The sequence below is a fragment of the Cavia porcellus genome, unplaced genomic scaffold, assembly GCF_034190915.1.
Source record: "Cavia porcellus strain 051 isolate PalLab524CR breed Dunkin Hartley unplaced genomic scaffold, mCavPor4.1 scaffold_8, whole genome shotgun sequence".
Lineage (NCBI taxonomy): Eukaryota > Metazoa > Chordata > Mammalia > Rodentia > Caviidae > Cavia > Cavia porcellus.
The window spans coordinates 19,168,802-19,189,600 of NW_026947491.1; the positions used below are offsets into that span (position 1 = coordinate 19,168,802).

The 20,799-nt window shown below is 39.6% G+C and overlaps 1 gene segment (V, D, J or C); it reads left to right on the plus strand.

Annotated features, from left to right (window-relative positions):
- Window positions 1–18,068: 18,068 nt before the first annotated feature.
- On the plus strand, window positions 18,069–18,690 carry LOC100724555 (immunoglobulin heavy variable 3-74-like). The segment is given in 2 exon segments: window positions 18,069–18,190; window positions 18,296–18,690. Coding segments are annotated over 2 exon segments (489 nt in total).
- Window positions 18,691–20,799: the final 2,109 nt, after the last annotated feature.

The window sequence follows — 20,799 nt, forward strand, 5'->3', positions numbered from 1 at the left end:
GATTTGATGTACTCTCATTTGTTGATTCTTGCATTTATTTTTTGTACAACTATGGTTCTGTTTAGCAAACCTCTCTTACCTCTATGAAGTCAAGAGTTTTACCTTTTTTATCTTCCAACAAGTTCAGAATTTCTCTCTCAATATCTAGTTGAATTTTTTTTTATTTTATTTTAGTACATAGTGAGAGATATGGGTCTAGATTTAATCCAACTGTCATCTGTTACTGGACATACAGCATTTCAAGCCACACACAAAACTTCCTTCAGGGGCATCTATGACCTGCAGAGGGTGAGGAGGATCCGCAGAATAAAGAAAAGTTCCCAATAGCAGGTGCAGAGAAGGAAGCTGAGTGACTGCTTCCTGTTAACCTCTGTGGTCACTCTCTGTCCTATACTGCATGTTCCGAGGAACCCTGCAGCACATAAGCTGTGAGTGACTGATGAAGTAAACAAGTTACAAATAACGATTCTCTCAAATTTAATTGCATAAATATATAGTTACATAATTACTTTTCTACCTATTAACATGAGTTTTATTTATTTATTTTTGTCTTTTTGAGACAGGGTCTCACTATGAAGTTCAGGCTGGCTTTGGTCTCACTTTGCATCCCAGGCTGGTCCGGAACTCACAATGATCCTTCCGACTCAGCTTCCCAAGTGCTGGGATTACAGATGTGCACCACCACACAGGACTAACATGAGTCTTATTAGATGAGTAAATGTGACTTGCATGAACTTTGCAGCACCCTGCAGATTTTATGAGTTTTGGTTTCTTTTGAGTGCCAAATCAACACCATCTAAAAACAAATCGGATAATTCCATGACCATGACATGGAGTTGGCTCATGCAGGAGTACATGCTTCATATTGGAGAATAAATCCTCCACATCCCTCTCTTCAGGGTCTGAGAGCACACAGCTCTTCTCTCAGCCAGATCATTGCAGGAGACATTGTCCCCAGCATCAGCACCAGGGTTGTGTGTAGCACTGCACTCAGGGGACAAGGGAATAGGGGCATCCTGGCTACACTCAGAATAGGGATCAAGGGACTCTGAGCTCTTTCTTCTCATGGTGGCTGAGCAAGAGCAGGGGCTGCTCTTTCCTTATGGAAGTTAGAAGTAGGGATTTATAAGACAGAGTAGTGACATTATATACTTTGATTATCTATCTATCTATCTATCTATCTATCTATCTATCTATCTATCTATCCATCATTTCTCTTCTGGCTTGAATCCCCATGTCTTTTCAAAGCCTCATGGACTTTAGGTAAGACTTCTTCTTGTTTCTCCTCTCAGGCCAGGCATGATTTGCACTGGGTCACCAGAAGGATGAATTTGGCTTATTCTCCTCCCAGGCCCAGCATGGCTTCAAAAGTCTTATTGCCTTTATTAAAATAGATCATTTAATAGATGTGTGGTGACACTGATGTACATGAAACTCTTTCAAGTATAATGTCACACACAAAACTGCAGGAAAATATCTTTATTTGTCTCAGAGTACATTCCAAAGCAATGGAAAATTTTAAAACATTAAAAAAGATAAATTATATAATCAATTAATTTTGTTAACAATTGTTATGTTCATGCATGACTGTGAATTACTCTATGTGTTTGATGCTGTGGTATTAAATTCATCATATTACAGTGATTCATATTTATAATACCACAGGTCACAATGTATAAAATATGGAAGTGACCTAATTATATTCATGAATAATAAATGAAGACAGAAAATATGGTGTATATATACAAATAGAGATGTATTTGAGGTATTTTAGGAAAATGGGTGTATCTAGAGAAAATAAGAGCAAAATAACTCAGACAATTAAGTTGATATACCGCATGCTCTGTCTAACATAAGAAATACACATTAGAAACAATTTAAAGAACAAAATAAACTTGAGAAGGAACTGAAAAATACCCTTTGGGGAAAGTTGAAAAATTCTGGGCCAGAGGGAATGATTGAGGGAAGATGTGACATTGTAAACATTACATACCACAAACATATAATAATAAGAAATTTATAAAGAATGTTGGATAAAAATAGATGATAAAAGAAATGTGGGAAACATTTCAGGTGAAAATGATAGATTAGAATGTTGGGAAGAAAAGAAAGAGGCATCTGTAGCACAGAATGGAAAACAAGGGGGTACACACCCCAGAATATGGTAAATGCAGAAAGTTAAGAAGCGCACACCAGGATATATTGTAGAAATATTCCTTAGCATTTTGAAGGTTTGGGACTGCTTTCCTTGATTGCTAAGTGTTGAAAATATTTCTTTGATTTACTGACCTTTTCTACTTCTGTCTCAGAAAAGCTGCTCTTCAATTCAATTGCCCATTTCTTAATTTAAGGGGATATAATTTTTTGAATTCTCCATTCAGTTTATTCTTTATAGTAGTTAATTGTCAAAGCGATAGCTGGGGAAAATTTTGCACTATGTGGGTGAAATAAATCAGAAAAGCTTAAATATTTCATGGTTCATTTTATGTACAAAAAGAAATATTTAAATAAGTTAAAAGGCAAAATAAAGCAGAGATAAAAAGAAACAAAGATATTTTTTAAGACTAAATGGACTGAAGAAATTGAGGAATGTTAGAGGGAATCTGATGAAACATGAATTAAAGTGTTTTAAGCACATGTATAAGGGTCCAGAATAAATTCACTGATTATATACTGTACACACAATTGATAAAAATTAATAAGAAACAAAAAATTAAAAATGTAAGATAGAAATAATGTGACAGAGGAAGATAATGACAGGTGAAATTGAGAAACTCATCAGCAGGTGCCACAGGAAGGCTGGTGCTGTTTCCTTTTAGAAAAGAGCAGAACACAGCAGTCACACACGTTCTCCCGGAAGGGGAGAAACACAATAGAAGATTCCAGGAGCTCAATTGGGAATCAGTCTGCTCACAGATCAGGAGAGCAAAGGCCTAGACAGTGCTGGTGACATTCACATGGCTTCAGATTCTATTTGGAGAGCACGACTGCTCATGGCACTCATCATTTCACATGTTTACAAAGCAGACATAATTAATATAAAATCTATGCACAGGAATACAAACCAAAGCTGATGAAGAGTTTAAAGTACAATAGAACCCTATTACTTGAGTTATCTTTTTTTTTTTTTTTTTTTTTTTTTTTTTTTTTTTTTGGATCTGGGTTCCAATTCCGGACCTAGCACCAGACACCAGGCAGGCAGGATCTAGGTATATGCACATCCCTGTGCGTTGTCACATTCTGTTGAATGCATTTTTGTAACAAACTTTTCCAGTTCTCTCACATCTGCTGTGCACAGTGCCTCTTCTGAGGGTCCCACCAGAGCACTATCTATTTAGCAGGAAGCCATGTGAATAAGGTCTCCCTGTGCTGATGAAATCCAGCCCATCCCTCACACTGCACGTCTGCAGAAGAGCTCAGCCCTGGTGCCCAGCTGTCCCCACTCAGATATCAGGACTGAGCACAGAGGATCAGTATGAATTAGGGGCTGAGCTGTGTTTTCCTATTTGCACTTCTGAGAGGCAAACTATTGAGAACAAAGAATATGGGATGGGGAACCGGACATATCAGCTATAAAAAGGGGACATGTGTGACAGTTTCTTGAGCAAAATATCCCTGTGTTTGCATGTGTCCAGGATGAGGTGAAGATGATGAAAGCCCAGGGACTCTTCATGCAGCCTGGGGCATCCCTGAAACTCTCCTGTGCAACTTCAGGATTCACTTTCAATGAATTATGGATGAAGTGGATCCGCCAGTCTCCAGAGAAGTGGATGGAGTGGATCTGTGCCATAAAATCTGATAGTAGTAAAACATATTACTACGACTCCGTGCAGGACAGATTCACCAACCGGGATAACAGCAAGAACACACTGTCTCTGCAGATGAGCAACCTGAGACCTGAGAACAGGGCCATGTGTTACTGTGTGAGACTCACAAAGAGGGGACATCAATGCCAACTCAGACACAAATCTCCTGGCTGAAGCACTGGGAGCCTGCAGGGGGCCCTGTGTCCCACAGAGATACAGTCAGGACCTCAGGAGCAGGTACAGGAAATGAAGCTGGTGAGGGAGGGCTTCCTGGTGGCCTCTGGGGTTTCCTCTCTGCTTTAAACTCCTGTGACCTGAGGAACCCCCGAAATTTGGAGACTTCAGATGGCTTATGATGTGTCCCACTTCAAGTAAACATTTTTTGTTAAAACCAATAGCATAAGTGTATATTTAGGTTTTGATTTTCTTCATCTCCTTTGTATGAATTTCACTTGATGGGAAAACAAGACTTCTATCCATCTCTAAAACAGTTATGAATTTGTCAGAATTAGATTTCTTTTAAATGTTATATCATCATCATCTAAAAATTCATCTAATTTTTCCCAATGATAACTAGTTGTCTCATGTAGAATTAAATGCACAACATTAGGAAATTAAATCCTGCCCACCTTTGTGTACAGGGCATGAGAACACACAGCCCTCTCCTCGGCTTCGCATCCTCAGGAGATCTGGTCCCCAGGATCAGCCCCAGCACCTTGTGAAAGGAAGAAGAGCAGCCTAACTGGACTCAGGCAGAGTCCCCAGGCTTCTGTGTTCTCATTCTGTCAAAGGGCGATGAGGTGAACTTGGACCTGCATCTTTGTTTTGGATCTTAGAAACTAATGAATCATAAAATACAGCCTAATTCAGTGTAATATATCTGTGTCCCCGTCTCTGACTCTATTGGTCTCTCTCTCTCTCTCTCTCTCTCTCTCTCTCTCTCTCTCTCTCTCTCTCTCTCTCTCTCTCTCTTTCTCATTTTCCTTTTCTGATTTCAAGGTGTTAAATAATGAGAATATGTAAAGTTAAATACTCTAGCTTCTTAATATTCCTTATTTCTTTCCTAAATAAATTCTTATATTTCTGCATTTACACTTCTTTGTTTTATCTCTGTTAATTCTATAATTATGAGACACATATACCTTAGCTGTCCTCACATAATGCAATATGCCTGCATACTTACTATTATTCTTTTAGTTATGGTCTTTTTAATATTTTTTATTGTAGTTGTCTTTGAAACGGGAACATATCCTCTGGAGAAAAAAAAACAAAAACAAACAAACAAACAAAAAAAAAACAGATGCCTGTTTCCTGAAGGCAGAGCTGAAGTGAGGTTCTCACACACAGGCCACTGTCCTTCAGATGAGGTCATGACCTCACAGTCACACTCCTCCTGGCAAGCAGATTCACCTCCACCTCCTCCCCCTGCTCTGCACCTGTACTGGACCAGCATCATCACCAAGGTGTCCTGGGGTAAAGGAATTAGAATTCCTCTTCCTGGGGGAATTCCTCTTCCTAGTCCCAGGTGCATCTGTTGTTTCAAAGACAAAATGAGGACACCCCCATAACACATCATCTCCTGAGATGTAGATAGATCTCCTCTGTTGTAACTTTGGAATCTCTCCAACAGGAAATCCCAGAAATCTCTAGTTTCCTTCTCTTTCTTTCTTCTCTTTTGTTTAGTGTTCAGTCCTGACTGTGAAAATGTCATTTTCAGTTACTGATCTTAGTACTCTGACTCATGTAAGAGTTATTTGGCCAATGAACCTGGGCCTAGATTTCACTTGAAACTATAAGGAAAACAAAATCATTACCCACATATTCAGTTCTACAAAATCATGGATAAAATGAACAACATAATTTTTCATGAGTCGAAGAAAGAAATAAAACTTCATATTGACTGATCACAAGAAATTTCGAGGTAGAGTACTCTTTCCTGTTGAAGGGATTCCAAAGTTACAACAGAGGAGATCTATCTACATCTCAGGAAATGATGTGTTATGGAGGTGTCCTCATTTTGTCTTTGAAACAACAGATGCACCTGGGACTAACCCCCAGTCTCCTAAAAAATAGTGTATGCTAAATGCTTAAATAAAAAAAAAAAATATGTGGTTTGGGGGAATACTAGAAGGTCAGAACTCTCAGTAGTAAAGACCATGTGTCCTTGATGGCCAATATTTTTTCACAGATTCAGACTGTATAACACTAGTGAGAGTAGTTTAAATAAAGGCAGTAAATTGTGCTGCTTATGAGAACTGTCTACTTTCTGTGACTGACAGTTTCATTACACGAGAATCCTTGGCGTGAGATTCAGCTCCCTGTGCAGTCACAGCTTTATCTCTAGAGGCTGTGATTTTGAGCTTTCCAGTGTATCCAGAGAGTACCATGCTCAGGAACTTAACCTTCCCTGTTCTCCTACAAGTCAGGATATCCAGAGTTATAGCAGAGCCCTGCTTCCTATTGCACAAAGAGCTGGAGGTACAGAGTGCAGGTACAGGTAAGGGGAGATAGTGGATGACTGCAGCACCTCAGACAACAAGAATGAGGACATATCATGCTCTTCAAGAGGCTCATGGGATCTCAAGGGGGAAAACTAAAAATGATCACAGAAGGATCTTAGAGGAGAAAGGGAGCAATGGTCACTGAGAAATGGTCACAGACCCTGATCCAAACAGAAGGGTTGGACTTTTCCAAAAAATTATCCTACTCAGAGAAAACTATTCTAACTACAGACCTATTCTAACTACAGAACAACCACACATCCCTCTAGTATGATGCCAAGGAGACAAAATAGTTTATAGGAGAAATACGTTAGAGGAAATGGACTGCCTCAAACAAAGGAACAGAAGTCTAGGAATATAGCTCTACAGCACAGCATCTGCCTGAGTTAGATACCTGAGTTAGGACCTATTCATGTATCAGAAACAGCACACTATCTTTTAGAAGGTGGACACACTGGAGAGCAAATCAGGAGGAGCCTTCCAAGGACCTATATCTGATTAAGATAGAATGTGACAGTAATGTTTCCATGAAGAGACTCTACAAAACTTAAAATTACAGTTGGAGTATGATGGCCTCATAGTAGTAATGGAAAATTTGAAACATTTTGTTTACATGACCATAAACTGCAGCAGCGACCCATGCAGTCAGAGGAACAGAAAACACTCAGATAGGACTGAATCTCAGAGCAACACTGCCAGACTCAGGATGGCCCACTGCATAGAACAGATCTCACCCTGGCTCTCCTCTTCTACATCCCATGATCACATACAAATCACACTGGATGCTGGCAGGAGAAATCAACTCAGAGGCCGGGGCACTGTAAGGATCTTGATTCTGCAGGCACCATGCAGATGCTATGGATCCATTTGTACCTGATGGCAGGCTTCCTCAGTGAGACTCCTGACATTTCTACTTCTTCACATGTGCCTGGGTGTGGGGTAAAAAAGACTCAGGATGACTTTTTTGTCCTTAGGCATCCTGTCTGATCTGACACTTTGGGAATCAGTATTAGGTCATGCTAAAGAAAGTTATCAATGAAAAACTGAGAATCAATAAACAAGTGAGATTTATTTTAAAAGCTGAAGCAGCCAGCCAGCTGAGGCCATTTGAGCACCACTGCTGGAGGGCTTCAGTTCCTTTGATCTCTTTCCTTGTATAGGCCTCTGTGAGTTCACAAGGTCAGCGATTACATGGATACAATCTTTTTGCAGCAATATATCTGCTTTGGAATTTACAAGGCTTTTTACACATTTGGCTAACTGACACACAGTATGTGGGCATTGGACTGCTTGGTAACCTTGATATAAAGCTGTTTGCTCCCTTTTTTGTAGTTTGTATGGCAAAATAAGTGAGATGAGGAGGATTTTGGGGGAATTGACCAAAGTTCTTTCGCTGTTTGAAGTCAAAGCATAGCTAAGCATCTGAGGTGTCATTGATAGGCCATAAAATAAGTAACGTTTTCAAAACTAACTTTTGTGGGTGTAAGAAGAAAAGCACTTGCACATACACACACACACACACACACACACACACACACACACACACACACGTACGTGCCAAATAGTGGGGGTTATGAATGTCCTTACACCAAGACCTAGCCTGGTGTACCCCCCACACACTGTCCCTCACCTGCCCTCTTATATGGGTTCCATAAGTAGCTGTCTCATGAACTGCATCTGGCTGATTCCTGGGAAAGCAGGGGATGGAGTACTTGATAGGGAGCTTAGGCTAAATCCCAGATTTCTAGGGCTGTAGCTTCATCCCTGCTGACACAGACAAGAACCAGGTCGGCCTGGAGCCCACCTCTGTGAGCCCTGAGGACATAGCCATGTATTATGTGCAAGACACAGTGAGAGGATGTCACTGTGAAAAAAAAATACCTTCATGAACCCTGTAATCTTCTATTTATTTGCACATTGTGTCATTCAGCTCCATGGGTCTGGAATGCATATCTTACATTAGGTAAATTTAAAAGGTGATAGTTTTATTTTGGATCAGGATTTCAGATGATCTTTCCCTTGTCTGCACAGACCTGATACTTCAGAACTGGCATCCTTGCATCTCCTATAAAAGCATTTGGTCAGCGACCTAAATTCCTGCCTCTGGACCCCTACTCTTTCAGGTGCTATTACGTCCTTGTAGTGCCATAAATAGGGGAAAACACTTCAAAATTGAATTGTGGGACACTTAAGACTGGAATCAGAGCACAAACTAAAGCCATACACACAATTCAGGTGCTTGGTATAAACATAATATAAACCATGCTTCCTAAAAATAAATAAAATTTAAAAAACACAAAATTTACAAGTAGCAACAATACAACCATGAAACATAACATTGCTGTAGGTATCCATGAAAAATTTTAAACAGATAATATACAGCCAGGTCTCTTGCTTGTACAAAACATTCATAACGTGAATATGTGAGAGACGAATTTCTTCTAAGTATTCAGAGAATATTATATATTCTACAAAATAAAGCTACAAATGCAATGATAAATGAGTAAAAAGTCTCAACACAGTCTTTAGAAAATTAAAGATGGGAAAGGAAAATAGCTATTGAAAATAATGTACAATTAAATCATGTACAATAAAAACATGATTTATCATCAAATCAATTAAAATTAACAAAAAAGTTTTCATCAAAAAATTAAACTTAATATAAAAAATTACATGAAAGAAGTCAATTTAAAATACGGATGAAAATCACAAGGCATTGGGAAAGTGAACAGCTAAGGAGGTTAAATGTAATCTCAGTATGTTAATGCATGATTAAAGATGCAAAATCAAACTCACTAATCTGTATATATGCATCCAACTCTAATAACAAATTAAACATGTTTTGCTTACAGCTGCCACATGTTACAATGGGTGAAAGAAAAAAAAGCAAAATCAAGTATTAGGAAGAATACCAAGCATCATTGTGTCTCACTTATTCCTGAGAAAATGTAAACAGTGTGACAATTCTGAAACCCATCTCACCAGTTCTTTTACAGTAAAAGTGGTCCTCAGTGTACACTCCCACTGCAGTTCCAGAGTGAAGGCAGGTGGCAGGACGACAGTGTCACAGATAATTGCTTCCAGTTTAATTTCTTAGTGACATGCCACAATGTGACCTCTTTCCTAGGTGTTAGAAACTCATCTCTGTTTTAAGTACACAGGCCTCTAGCTCTAGATTTCATATTTTTATTTGCTTTGTAACTTCAGTTGTTTGATGGAGTCAAGAAACTTAATTAATTTGCAATTGGTTCAATTTTGAGGTTCTGTTCTTCACATTGTTTAAAAAATATGAGATCTATTTTTTCTTATTTAGTTACTTTTGCAGATTAGGTGAGCATTTCTTGCAGTAATTTGAAACTTAAAACATTTAATTACCTATTAACAAATCCAATGAGAAAGTTAAATCGAAATGCATTTTTTGTGTATTTATTTTTCTGGCTCCAGGGACCAAAGCCCGGCCACACAAAGGAAAGGAAAGCCAGTATACCACTGAGCTACAGCCCCATCTTTATGTTTATATATTTCAGTACTGCTGGGTAGCAGTGTTCAGCTGTTGTCCCACACAGTCAGGATGCTCTGCCTTTGTGTCCACTACATCATAATTGGTCCCTGTGCACCCTTTTAATCTATTCATCCTTACTAATGTTGAAATAAGTGTTACTTGCATCAGAGCATGTGATTATCATTAGATTTTTGGAGGGCAGGAAAAGGTAAAAAATCACCAAGGTGTGTTATGCACATATGTTAATTACTCATGATGAAGGCAATCAGTATGTAGAGTAAATATTTGCCAATAAAAATAAAATTTAACTTAAAAAGTGATGTGAATCAACTGCAATATGCAGGATTGAAGTCTCTCTTAGAGAGAACATAGGAATAAAAGTGAGGCTCAGGAAAATGAGTACACAGCAATCCATAAATAGCCCAGGGCATAGACCTGTTCCAGACACAGATGTGGATCATTAGCACAGCAGAGCAGGCATGTTGTGGGATCACACTTTTGGGTTCCTGAGGATTTTTTTGTCTCCAAAGTAGACAAACAGCACTCATGCAGTGGAGATGACATTAGATACTTGAGCCTCCTTGCTGAAGAGGTCACACCTAGAGTGACCCTTGCATCAAGCATTGGTGCCTTTTTACACTGGAAGTCAGAATGCATAGTCGCCATGTTCAGGGTCTCCTAATGAGGAGGGATGGAGCTGGGCTCTGCTCTCCATCATGACTCACTAAGGAATTCAATTAGCTGACCCAATTTCCTAACTCAGAGATGAATTGATAAGGATGTAAACTCACATAGGAATTCTTCAAGGAGATTTAATGAAAGACATTGGTAGAGTGCATCTCTGTGTGCTGACCTTAGGTAACCCATGAAGCATTTGCTGTGGAGCTCAGTAGCTAGGAATCATGAGGGTCCTTGCTGCTTCATTGCTGAAGAGCCTTTCAATGACTAATAGTAAACAAGGACTGGGCCCCTCTGGTTGAGTGAGAGTTATGTAAAGACCAGTGCCATTTCCATCACTGAGCTGAGACTCTTCCAGTGCCAGGCTCTCTGCTCACAGGCAGCATTGTTCTCCACCAAGTGGGAAGTTGACAGCTCCAATGCACCTTGCTACAAAAACATTGCATCACCAAAAAACTACAATTTATTTAAACAGGCTATAAATGACACTACACTTGAGTAAATGTCCTATGGTGAGGACAATTTTTTTAGAAAAAAAACTGTAAGTAACAACATAAACACTTGAATATACTTTATTATGAGGACATTTTGCATTCACAAAGAGAAATGAAATCAGATGTGTCTAGTAGTCTATAAAATTTATGAGAACTTTTGTGTCTGAGATATTTTTCCAAATTCCATGAGATGACAGAATTTAGCTGAGGGCTTCGAAAACTTGGAATACAGTAATGATGGTTTATGCAAACACAGAATGGAGAGTGACAATGGATATTAGCCAGGACTTGAAAACAAATGTGCATATATGCGCATAGGATGTGAATTGATTTTATGTATTATGCACATACACCTATGCATGTGGGATACGTGAACTTCACAGTCCTGTTATCCTTGGGACCTGTGTTCTAGTTGTCATATCCACAAAGCCATCGTTCATCTGTAAGCATACACAGCTCCCTGACTAGCTCTTCCATGACATGTCCTGTATGGAGTAGGAGGATTGGGCCTGGATCAATGGACCCAAGGGACGTCAATGATTTCTCTGAGGGCTCAGTCAGCATTTTTCACACAGAGGCAGTCCCAAAAAGATGCACATTCTCTGTGTCCTTGTGACCTTCATGTACAAGAATGCACTACACATGCAAATGCTTCAGGAGGTAAAAGATAAACTCATATTGTACACTTGCTTAACTACCTTTGTATTTCAATATTTAAGAGGTTGTCAAAAATTTGCAAAGTTACTCTTCAGAAAAAAGGAAAAATGCAGGGTCCTGCTCTTTCTGGTGCTGGCTCCCAGATGTATGCTCTGGAAAATTCACACAGGATGAAGTGGAGATACTACATCAGATTTTAGGACTTACTGTGTTCTCCCATTGTCCTGTCTGAGCTACTGCTGCAAGAGACCTGATCTGGCTGATAAAGCCCTCACAGTGCCCCTCTCCCAGCTGCACATTCTCTGGTTTCTCAGCTCTGGGTCGCTGCCAATCCAGCTGGATGCATCAGCCACTAGGAAGGAAACCTAGTGAATGTGTAAAGATAATTGATAATAGACACACAGCTTGCAATTCATCCTTGACAAGTCACCATGTCTAAAGACACAGGCAAGAACCGATTCTCCGTGCAACTGACCTCAGTATCCATGGAAAATGGAACATGGAAAATCCATGGATACACCATCATGCAAGATAGTTTTTGAGGGAGATTCCAGCTCTCTCTAGCCATAGGAAACTCACGAAGCATTTGCAGTGGAACTCAGTTACAGGAAATCGTTAGGACTCTTGCTGAATCTTATTGCAAAGCCTTTCAATGCACCAACAGAAAACAAGAACAGGACCTCTCTCGTTGACTGATAGTCCTCTAAATACCAGTATGGTCCTCATCGCAGCTGAAAGACTTTAACATGCAGGCTGTGTGCTCTGTTGAGAGTTTCACGTGGGCTCTCTACCATGCAGTGAGTGGATAGTTCCAGGTGTCTTCAAAGCAATTCACTTTGCTAGAGATGCTAGCAAAGGCTAGAAATTACGTTACACAGTGTAAACATATACTGTGAATCAAAAAAAAGTATAAGGAACTTTGATGTAAAATCAATATATTTTCTCAGAAACTCATGAACATACATATGTTGAATGCATTTCACATGCACAAAGAGAAATACAATCAGATGAGTGTCTAAAATCTACAAAATTTATGATAAAATTTGGACAATTTTTGTCCACGTCAGTGATACACCAATAATGTGTTATTAGTCTCAAAATCTTGGTTTCTACTTATTACTGAATGAGAAAGTGGAGAATAGAGAATTAAAATTGATTTGAGCAAGGACGCTGAAATGGATATGAATAGATGCACATAGAATGTGAATTGATGCTGTGAGTTATGCACATGCACCTATGCACGTGTGCTGTGTGCACCTCGAAGTCCTGTTATCTTTGGCACTTGTGTGGTGACTTTTATATTCCTAGAGTTTTCTTTCATCTGTAGGCACAGCCAGCTCCCTGACCAGCTCTTCCCCTACAAATCCTGTCCAAGATTAGAAGGTTTGGGCCTTGAGCAATGGAGTCCAGCCACATCACTGAGTTCTTAGAGGGCTCAGTCAGCATTCTTAACCCAGGGGCAAAGACAAGTTTGTCCATTCTCAGTCTTCTTCTGATCTTTATTTGCAAGACTCTATCACAGATGCAAATGGTTTTTTGAGCTACCAGATAAGTTCATGTTGCACATTGCCTTAATTAGTTTTGTATCTCAATGTTTAAGATGCTTTCAGAGATTTGTAAAGTTAGTCTTCAAAAACATAGAATAATGCTGGTTCCTTCTCTTTCTGGTGCTGTCTTCCATTAGTGAGTTCAAGAAAATTCAGACAGGATAATATGGAAGTTATATCTCTGATCTCAGGTCTCACCCTGTTCTTCAACTGTCCCAACTCAGTTGCTGTTGCAAGAGACCAGATCTGTGCCCATGAAGCTCTCCCAGTCCCTATCTCTCAGCCTCACATTCTCTGGTTAACGCAGCTCTGGGACATTGCCCCTGGAGTTGTTTCCTTCAGCTGTTGGGAAGGAAACTGAGTGTATGGGGCAGGATGATAATAGTAGAAGCACAACTGGTCATTCACCCCTGAAAAGTCAGCATGTCTAAAGACACAGCCAATAACCAGTTCCCTGAGTAAATTTCCTCAGTATCCATGGAAAACACTATCATAAGTACTGTGTAACACATTTTATGAGGGTATCAAAGTGTGAGCCCAGGCACAAGGCTATGTACAGTGTGGTGAATGGAGCAGGGAACGCAGGATCAACAGCACGTGCACAGGACCAAGAAGTGGGGGTGGCAGGGGTCCAGGACCAGTTGTTCTGGACCTGTACTTCTGGACCAGTAAGCAAAGCTCTAGACCAGCACATGGACCTGGGGATCTCCAGGATACCAAGAGTAACTCTAAGAGGTGGTACAGAGAGGGAGGCTATGGACTGAAGGCTTCACAATGCTTAGTGTCTGAGTTTACCCTCTCTCTTAGCTTCACATACACTGAGGAGAGCATGCAGTGCTCCCTCTCCACTTCACAGGTGATGTCTCCAGACTGCACAGCATGGGAGAGATTTTGGTGTTGGCAGAATATATTTATACCTGTATTTTACCATCTTCTTCAAGGGACCTCTTGTGGCAGGGCTGCAACAACTGGCATGTTCTAGAAAAAAGACTGTGGATCTTAGGAAGGTAGATGTTTTGGAATACAAAGTTCTCATTAGAAGCATGCAAAATTAGTCTGCTATTTTTATAGCAGGGAGGGAACTTCACATACTGTAATAAATATTTCAGTTTAGAAATGAATAGAATGCATTTATTTATATAAATGGAGTTTTAACGAAAAGGTAAGGAGAATTTATGAGTACATACATTAGGTAAAATAATGGGTATGGTTTTGTCGATATTTGACTATTTGTATAAATGTGGCAAATCTATATTACTTATTCATCATTAAAATAAGCATCTAATGTATATATTGTTCATAATCTATATATGTGTATAATTTTTAATGATTTCTTTACCTTTCCTCAGGTGAGAAACACTGTCAAATTTTTGAACATAATTTTCAAAAAGATGCCTCTTGTGTACTCATTTATGAACATAATAGAATGCAGAATAATGCTGTCATATTCTCTCATTTGAAGAAGACATGTGACAGTCATTTAGAAGCATAATCACTCTGTCCTGGAATTGCTCAGCAAGCCACTGCGGTCTGTGAGAAGATTGTAGGACCTCACAGACAGGATGAGGTTATAGCCTATGACCTCACATCTCATAGGACATTATGTTTCCTAGTCTATGTACACATCAGCAATCCTGTGAAGTTACCAAACCCACTAATTACATATTGGTAAGAATAAAAAAAGATGAGGTTATACATAGGAAGAAACCATATGTTCTGTATATTAAGGATATTACAAAATAAATCTCGAAACACTCTCATGTGCTTTGAATCTTTCCTTCTCTGAGGCTTCCAACATAGTATTGGCCAGATATATAGGGGGCCATGCAAATGGGGCCTCGCTGTGCTGATGAAAACCAGACCAGCAATCACCATACTGCTCTGCAGACGATCCCAGCCCTGAAGGTCTAGCTGTTTCCACTCTATGATCGGCACTGAACACAGACAACTCACCATGGAGCTGGCGCTGAGCTAGGTTTGGCTTTTTGCTATTTGAAAAGGTAATTTATAGAAAACAATAAACACTGAATGAGTGAATGGCACCAATGGAATAAACAATGGACACGTGTGATAGCTTCCTGAGCAGAATATTTCTCTGTTTTCAGGTGTCCTGTATGAGGAGCAGCTGATGGAGTCCGAGGGAGACTTGCTGAAGCCGGAGATGGGGTCCCTGAGACTCTCCTGCATTGCCTCGAGAGTCATCTTTAGTAGCTATGAGACAAACTGGATCCACCAGGTTCCAAGGAAGGGGCTGGAGCGGATCTCAGCTATCAGTAAAAAAGTAGTAGCAAATACTATGCAGACTCCATGAAAGGCCGATTCACCATCTCCAGTGCCAATGGCAATATCTACAGATGAGTAGCCTGAGACCAGAAGACATGCCTGTGAATTACTGTGGGAGATGTAATGAGGGAACATCAGTGTGAGCCCAGACAAAAACCTCAGTGCAGGGGCCCTTAGAGCCAGCAGGGGATGTGCAAGATACACTACAAGAAGTTCATCACAAGAGTACATGTGTTTTACCCTTTTATTATTTTAGACTGGCATTATGACATATTCAAAATGATGCTATGGGATAATATAAATAGCAAAGAAACAAAATTTAATATTCATACTATGTAAAATCTCAACTAAAACCCAGAATAATCGATTCATTGCCTAATAAAGTTCACAAATACAAGAAACCTTTTCAATAAAATATTGAAAAAACCTTTTCAATAAAATACAATTTGCTATTTTCTGTTGATGAATTGGTATATTTTGCATTTTGTATTCTTTGCTCAAAAAACCAAAATCTTTTTGAATGTTTTATAATGTAAAATATTATAGACAAATACAGTAGAAATTTGAAGAATATCTAAAAATACATCATCTCACATGATGTCTATCACAGGAAATATTTAGATTATGGCACATGTATAAGCTGAAACTACCATGCTAGTAAAGAAAAGATCAAAAAACCTATCAAATGTATGGTTACATACAAGTCACATTTCCACCTCCTCACAATGAAACATTACAAAATTCTGTCAGAAAAGCTCTTAAAACCACACTGTTTAATAAGAAATTAATTCATTAAAAACAATGATATTAAGAACCGAGGCATTCACAGATTTCAATAATTATGAATTTTTCAGTTGATCATAACATCTGTGAACTAGTTTTTCTAAAACATGTTCTAAACCAACGTTACCAATAAATGTCACACATTTTGAAAATTTTATACTATAAAACAGGATAGACAGTGTGATGTGCAGCTGGTGCAGTCCAGGAGGGCAGGCTTGGTGCACCTGGGAGCATCCTTGGGACTCTCCCGTGCAGCCCCTGGACTCACTTTCCATGACTGCTGGATGAAGATCTACCAGCCCAGGGAAGGGGTTACCAGTATTCCCTGTGGTGGTGAGGTACACTATGCCGACCTGTGAAGGGCTGATTCACCATCTCCTGAGACAGGGCCAAGGCCCACTGCATCTACAGATGAGCAGTCACAGATCTGGGGACACAGCCATGTTTTACCATGTAAGAGACACAGTGTGGAAACCTCATTGTGATCCCAGACACAACACTTCCTACAGGAGCACTGAAGACCAGCAGGCAACAGTTAGGTCACAGAGAGAGCACAAGGTCTACATCAAGAGAAGCTTTAGAAGAAGATGAAAGGCGATTTCTTCCAGTATCCAGAACTTCTCTGAATAATACCTAACCCTATGTATTCCAAATTCAGATATCCATTTCACCTCGGAAGTCTCTCAGTTAGACATGATTGCTTGTCAAGGATTTATCCTTCTTTATAGCTGAGTAGTAGTCCATAATGTACAAATACTATATTTTCTTTATCCATTCCTTTGGATATGGTATATTGTCTGCTTCCAGGATTTAGCTATGACTAGTTGTGCTGCTATACACATTGTTATGCTTGCAATACTATAGTTCAATTTTTTAGCTCTTTGATAGAGATGTGCAAAACAGGAATAGCTGTATCATGTGGAATTTTTACCATCAGTTCTTCAAAGAATATCCATATTGATTTAAAGTGTCTAAATTAGTTTTAGTCCCAAGAATAGTAGAGCAGAGTTCATAGGATGCAAAGTTAACATGAAGCAACCTGAAGATCATCATGAGATGCCTGGTGACTTGATGTGGGAGGGAAGCAGGGAGAAAAGGATTGCAGAGCAGCCTCAGGATACACTGATGACATGTATGCACCCTGCTTCAGGTATGTGTGGTTATGAAAGTATCTGCATGTGTTAATATTTCTCAGAGGCACACTTTACATATGGGCAGTTGATGACATGTCTGGTGAAGCTTTTACAAATAAAAAGTATGTGAAAACAGAAGTAGAGTTGAGAAAGATAACAACAGTCAACAGTGAGAGAGGTGCTTAGAGGCACAGGCACAATCACTACTTTTTCCTCTCCGCAAGCAGTGGAATGCAGCAAAGTCACACAGGGAGAGGGGATATGAACCTTGTGAGGTGCATTCCTGTGTCCAGAAGCTAGGTCAGGAAGCAGTCTGTCGACAATATAGGAGAGCATAGGGCCAGATGGTGGGCATAACATTATAACAGATTGGATCCGATTGAGATAATGCAACAGTTTATGACCCTTTCACCATTATACATGGTCACAAAGTAAGCAACATCAATTAAAAATCCATGATCTGTGTACATGCACAAAAATTAAAGGTCAAGTGATATACACAGAACAAGACTCTATCACACAATGGTTTTTACTGCTATCATTGTTATCCAACTTCCTAAGGCCACTCACAGATTCTGTGTTTCATGCAATTTCTGAGACATCCATCTCCAGAGCTGTCTATATAGAAGGAGGTCATGCAAATAGGGCCTCCCTGTGCTGATGAAAACCAGCCCAGCCCTCACATGCAGATCTGAAGAGGAGCCATCCCTGAATGCACAGCTGTTCCCACTTTGTGATCAGGACAGAGCACAGGCTCACCATGGAGTTTACAGTGAGCTGGGTTTTCTTTCTAGCTGTATTAAAAGGTAATTCATGAAATACAAAAGAAAATGAGGGTAGGAGAGGCACAAGTCGGATAAACAGTGGACCTGTTTAACGATTTCCTGAGCAGGATGTCTCTGTGTTTCCAGGTGTCCAGGCTGAGGAGCAGCTGGTGGAGTCTGGGGGAGGCTTGGTACAGCCTGGGGGATCCCTGAGACTCTCCTGTGTGGCCTCGGGATTCACCTTCAGTAACTACTGGATGAACTGGATCCGCCAGGCTCCAGAGAAGGGGCTGGAGTGGATCTCAGAGATCAATGGTGATAGTAGTACTATAAACTACATAGACTCCGTGAAGGGCCGATTCACCATCTCCAGAGATAACAGCAAGAACACGCTGTATCTTCAGATGAGTAGCCTGAGATCGGAGGACACTGCAGTGTATTACTGTGCTACAACCACAGTGAGAGAGTGTCACTGTGAGCCCAGACAGAAACCTTCCTACAGGAGCCCTCACAACCATCAGGGGGCAAAGGGGATCCACTGAGCAGAGGACAGGGCTCAGGAAGCAGGTGCAGTGCCAGCAGATGGGGATTGAGGGCTTCTTGTTGGCCTCTGGGGTTTCCTCTGAGGATTCACATCACAGGAAGAGACTAGAGATACACAGACTTCAAGTAAATTACCAAGTATTCGCGAAACAAGTTTAGTTGTACATGTATTTTTTTTCTTTTTTTAATATTTATCATATGAATTTTCTTAAAAATCCCATAACCTGAAAGTAACTTGTCCATGTTGAGAAGCGTGTTTTGAATATCTAATCATTATTGTCTACAATGAAATTTTTATTTTTCTCATCATGAGGACAGGTTGTCTATTGCCAGAGTAAATGTTTGAGATTAGGAAGTTAAATCGTTCTCATACCTCCAAACAGGGTCTGAGACCTTGCAGCTCTTTAGTCTCCTTGGCACCTAAGGAGACCTGGTCCCCAGGCTCCACCCAGCACCATGAAAAGCCCTGGACCAGGAGAGGTGATTGACGGGCAGCAAGACTGGACTCAGGGCTGTGTCCAGGAACCATGTTGAGCTATTTTTGCAAATATTATCTGCCTGGAATTTTATTTACATAATTTAGAAATTAGGAATTTATAAAATATATGTTACCATTCTTATTTGGTTTCCTTTCCCACCCCCTCTGTTTCTGAGTTTGAGGCTTTTTCTGGAATACACATGCATAGATTTCCATTTACACAACAGCATAATAATATATAATATGAAGATAAAATGCTATTTCATAATATTCATTTTACTTCTTAAACATTCTCAAATCTATGGCTTTATACTTTTTTATGTAAGTTCATTCTGTATTCATTAGTCATATATCTTTTCCTAACTATAAATTTGTCAGATCTACCTCTGTACTTAATGACATCATCCTCATTAGTATGGTCTTCTGTCCTGAGAACAGGAGGAAATTACTTGAAACAACCAATCCCTGCACATGCAGTCTTCCTGAAGGCACATCTGAGCTGCGCTCTTCACACATGGATGTCACACATATTCATCATGTAGCTGTGGCCTCATGGCCCCTGTCATCGTCAGAAGCTAAGTCCCCTCCTCACAAAGCTCTGCACCTCACCTTGGCCTTCACCATCACTGCTTTGCCTTGGTTTCAGGAATGAGAGTTCCTGTTTCTAATGAAATTCCACGTGCACCTTTTGACTCAAGCCCAGGTTAGAGCACCATCCAGATCATGCCTTAATTGGAATGTAATAGTTATTGCGGGATTCACATCTAACAAAATGCTTATCCCTGAATCCGTTACACTAACACTAAAGTTGAAAATAAACCAAAGTATGTAATTATGACATTTAAAAGTATGATGTTTTAACAGAAAGGATAGATATACATGCAGAGACAATACGTGCATAGAACTTCTCTTAAACAAGTTATGAGAATTGATTATAAGATGCATGATGAAATGAACAGCTACTTTAAAGAAAAAGAAACACTAAGATACCCAGTGCTGAATCCATAGTGTCATGCTGTAAAGTCCAATAATTTTAATACTTTTTTAGTGTGACTTTAGTCTGTTTTGTATTGTTTAATTTCAACATACATAAAATATGGATAGCTATTTTGAAGAGGATGAGAGACATTATGGAAGCCATTGTTGACTTCCCTTTTGTCCGGGTTTGAAGACCAAAAATGCCTGCATCATCCTGTTCTGATAAGTCTAACACTATTTTGTTTTGTATGAATCATTGTGTTTGGAGATATGGACAATTATTCAGAAAAAAACACGAAACAATATGATACACAGTGAAGATTTCCTGTTGTCTTGCTTTGAAATCTGTGTCTCTTACATTGTATTCTTCTGATCTGTTTTGTTAGGTTTAATTTTACCCTCTTTAAATAAAATTAAAAATATGATCTTGTAAAACTAACTAGGCACACATTTTAAAAGTCATTAAATTTGTTCCCAGGGTCAGATTTAGCTCATTAGCATCAAGATAACATGGCACAGATAATAAATTTAAGCCATCAGCTTAGTTATCTCCCCTATCTTTGTATACTGCCATGTGACTGACTCACATCCATAGACTTTTATTGAGACAAATGAGCTGATTTTATTGGACTAAATGACCATGAAAGAAAAC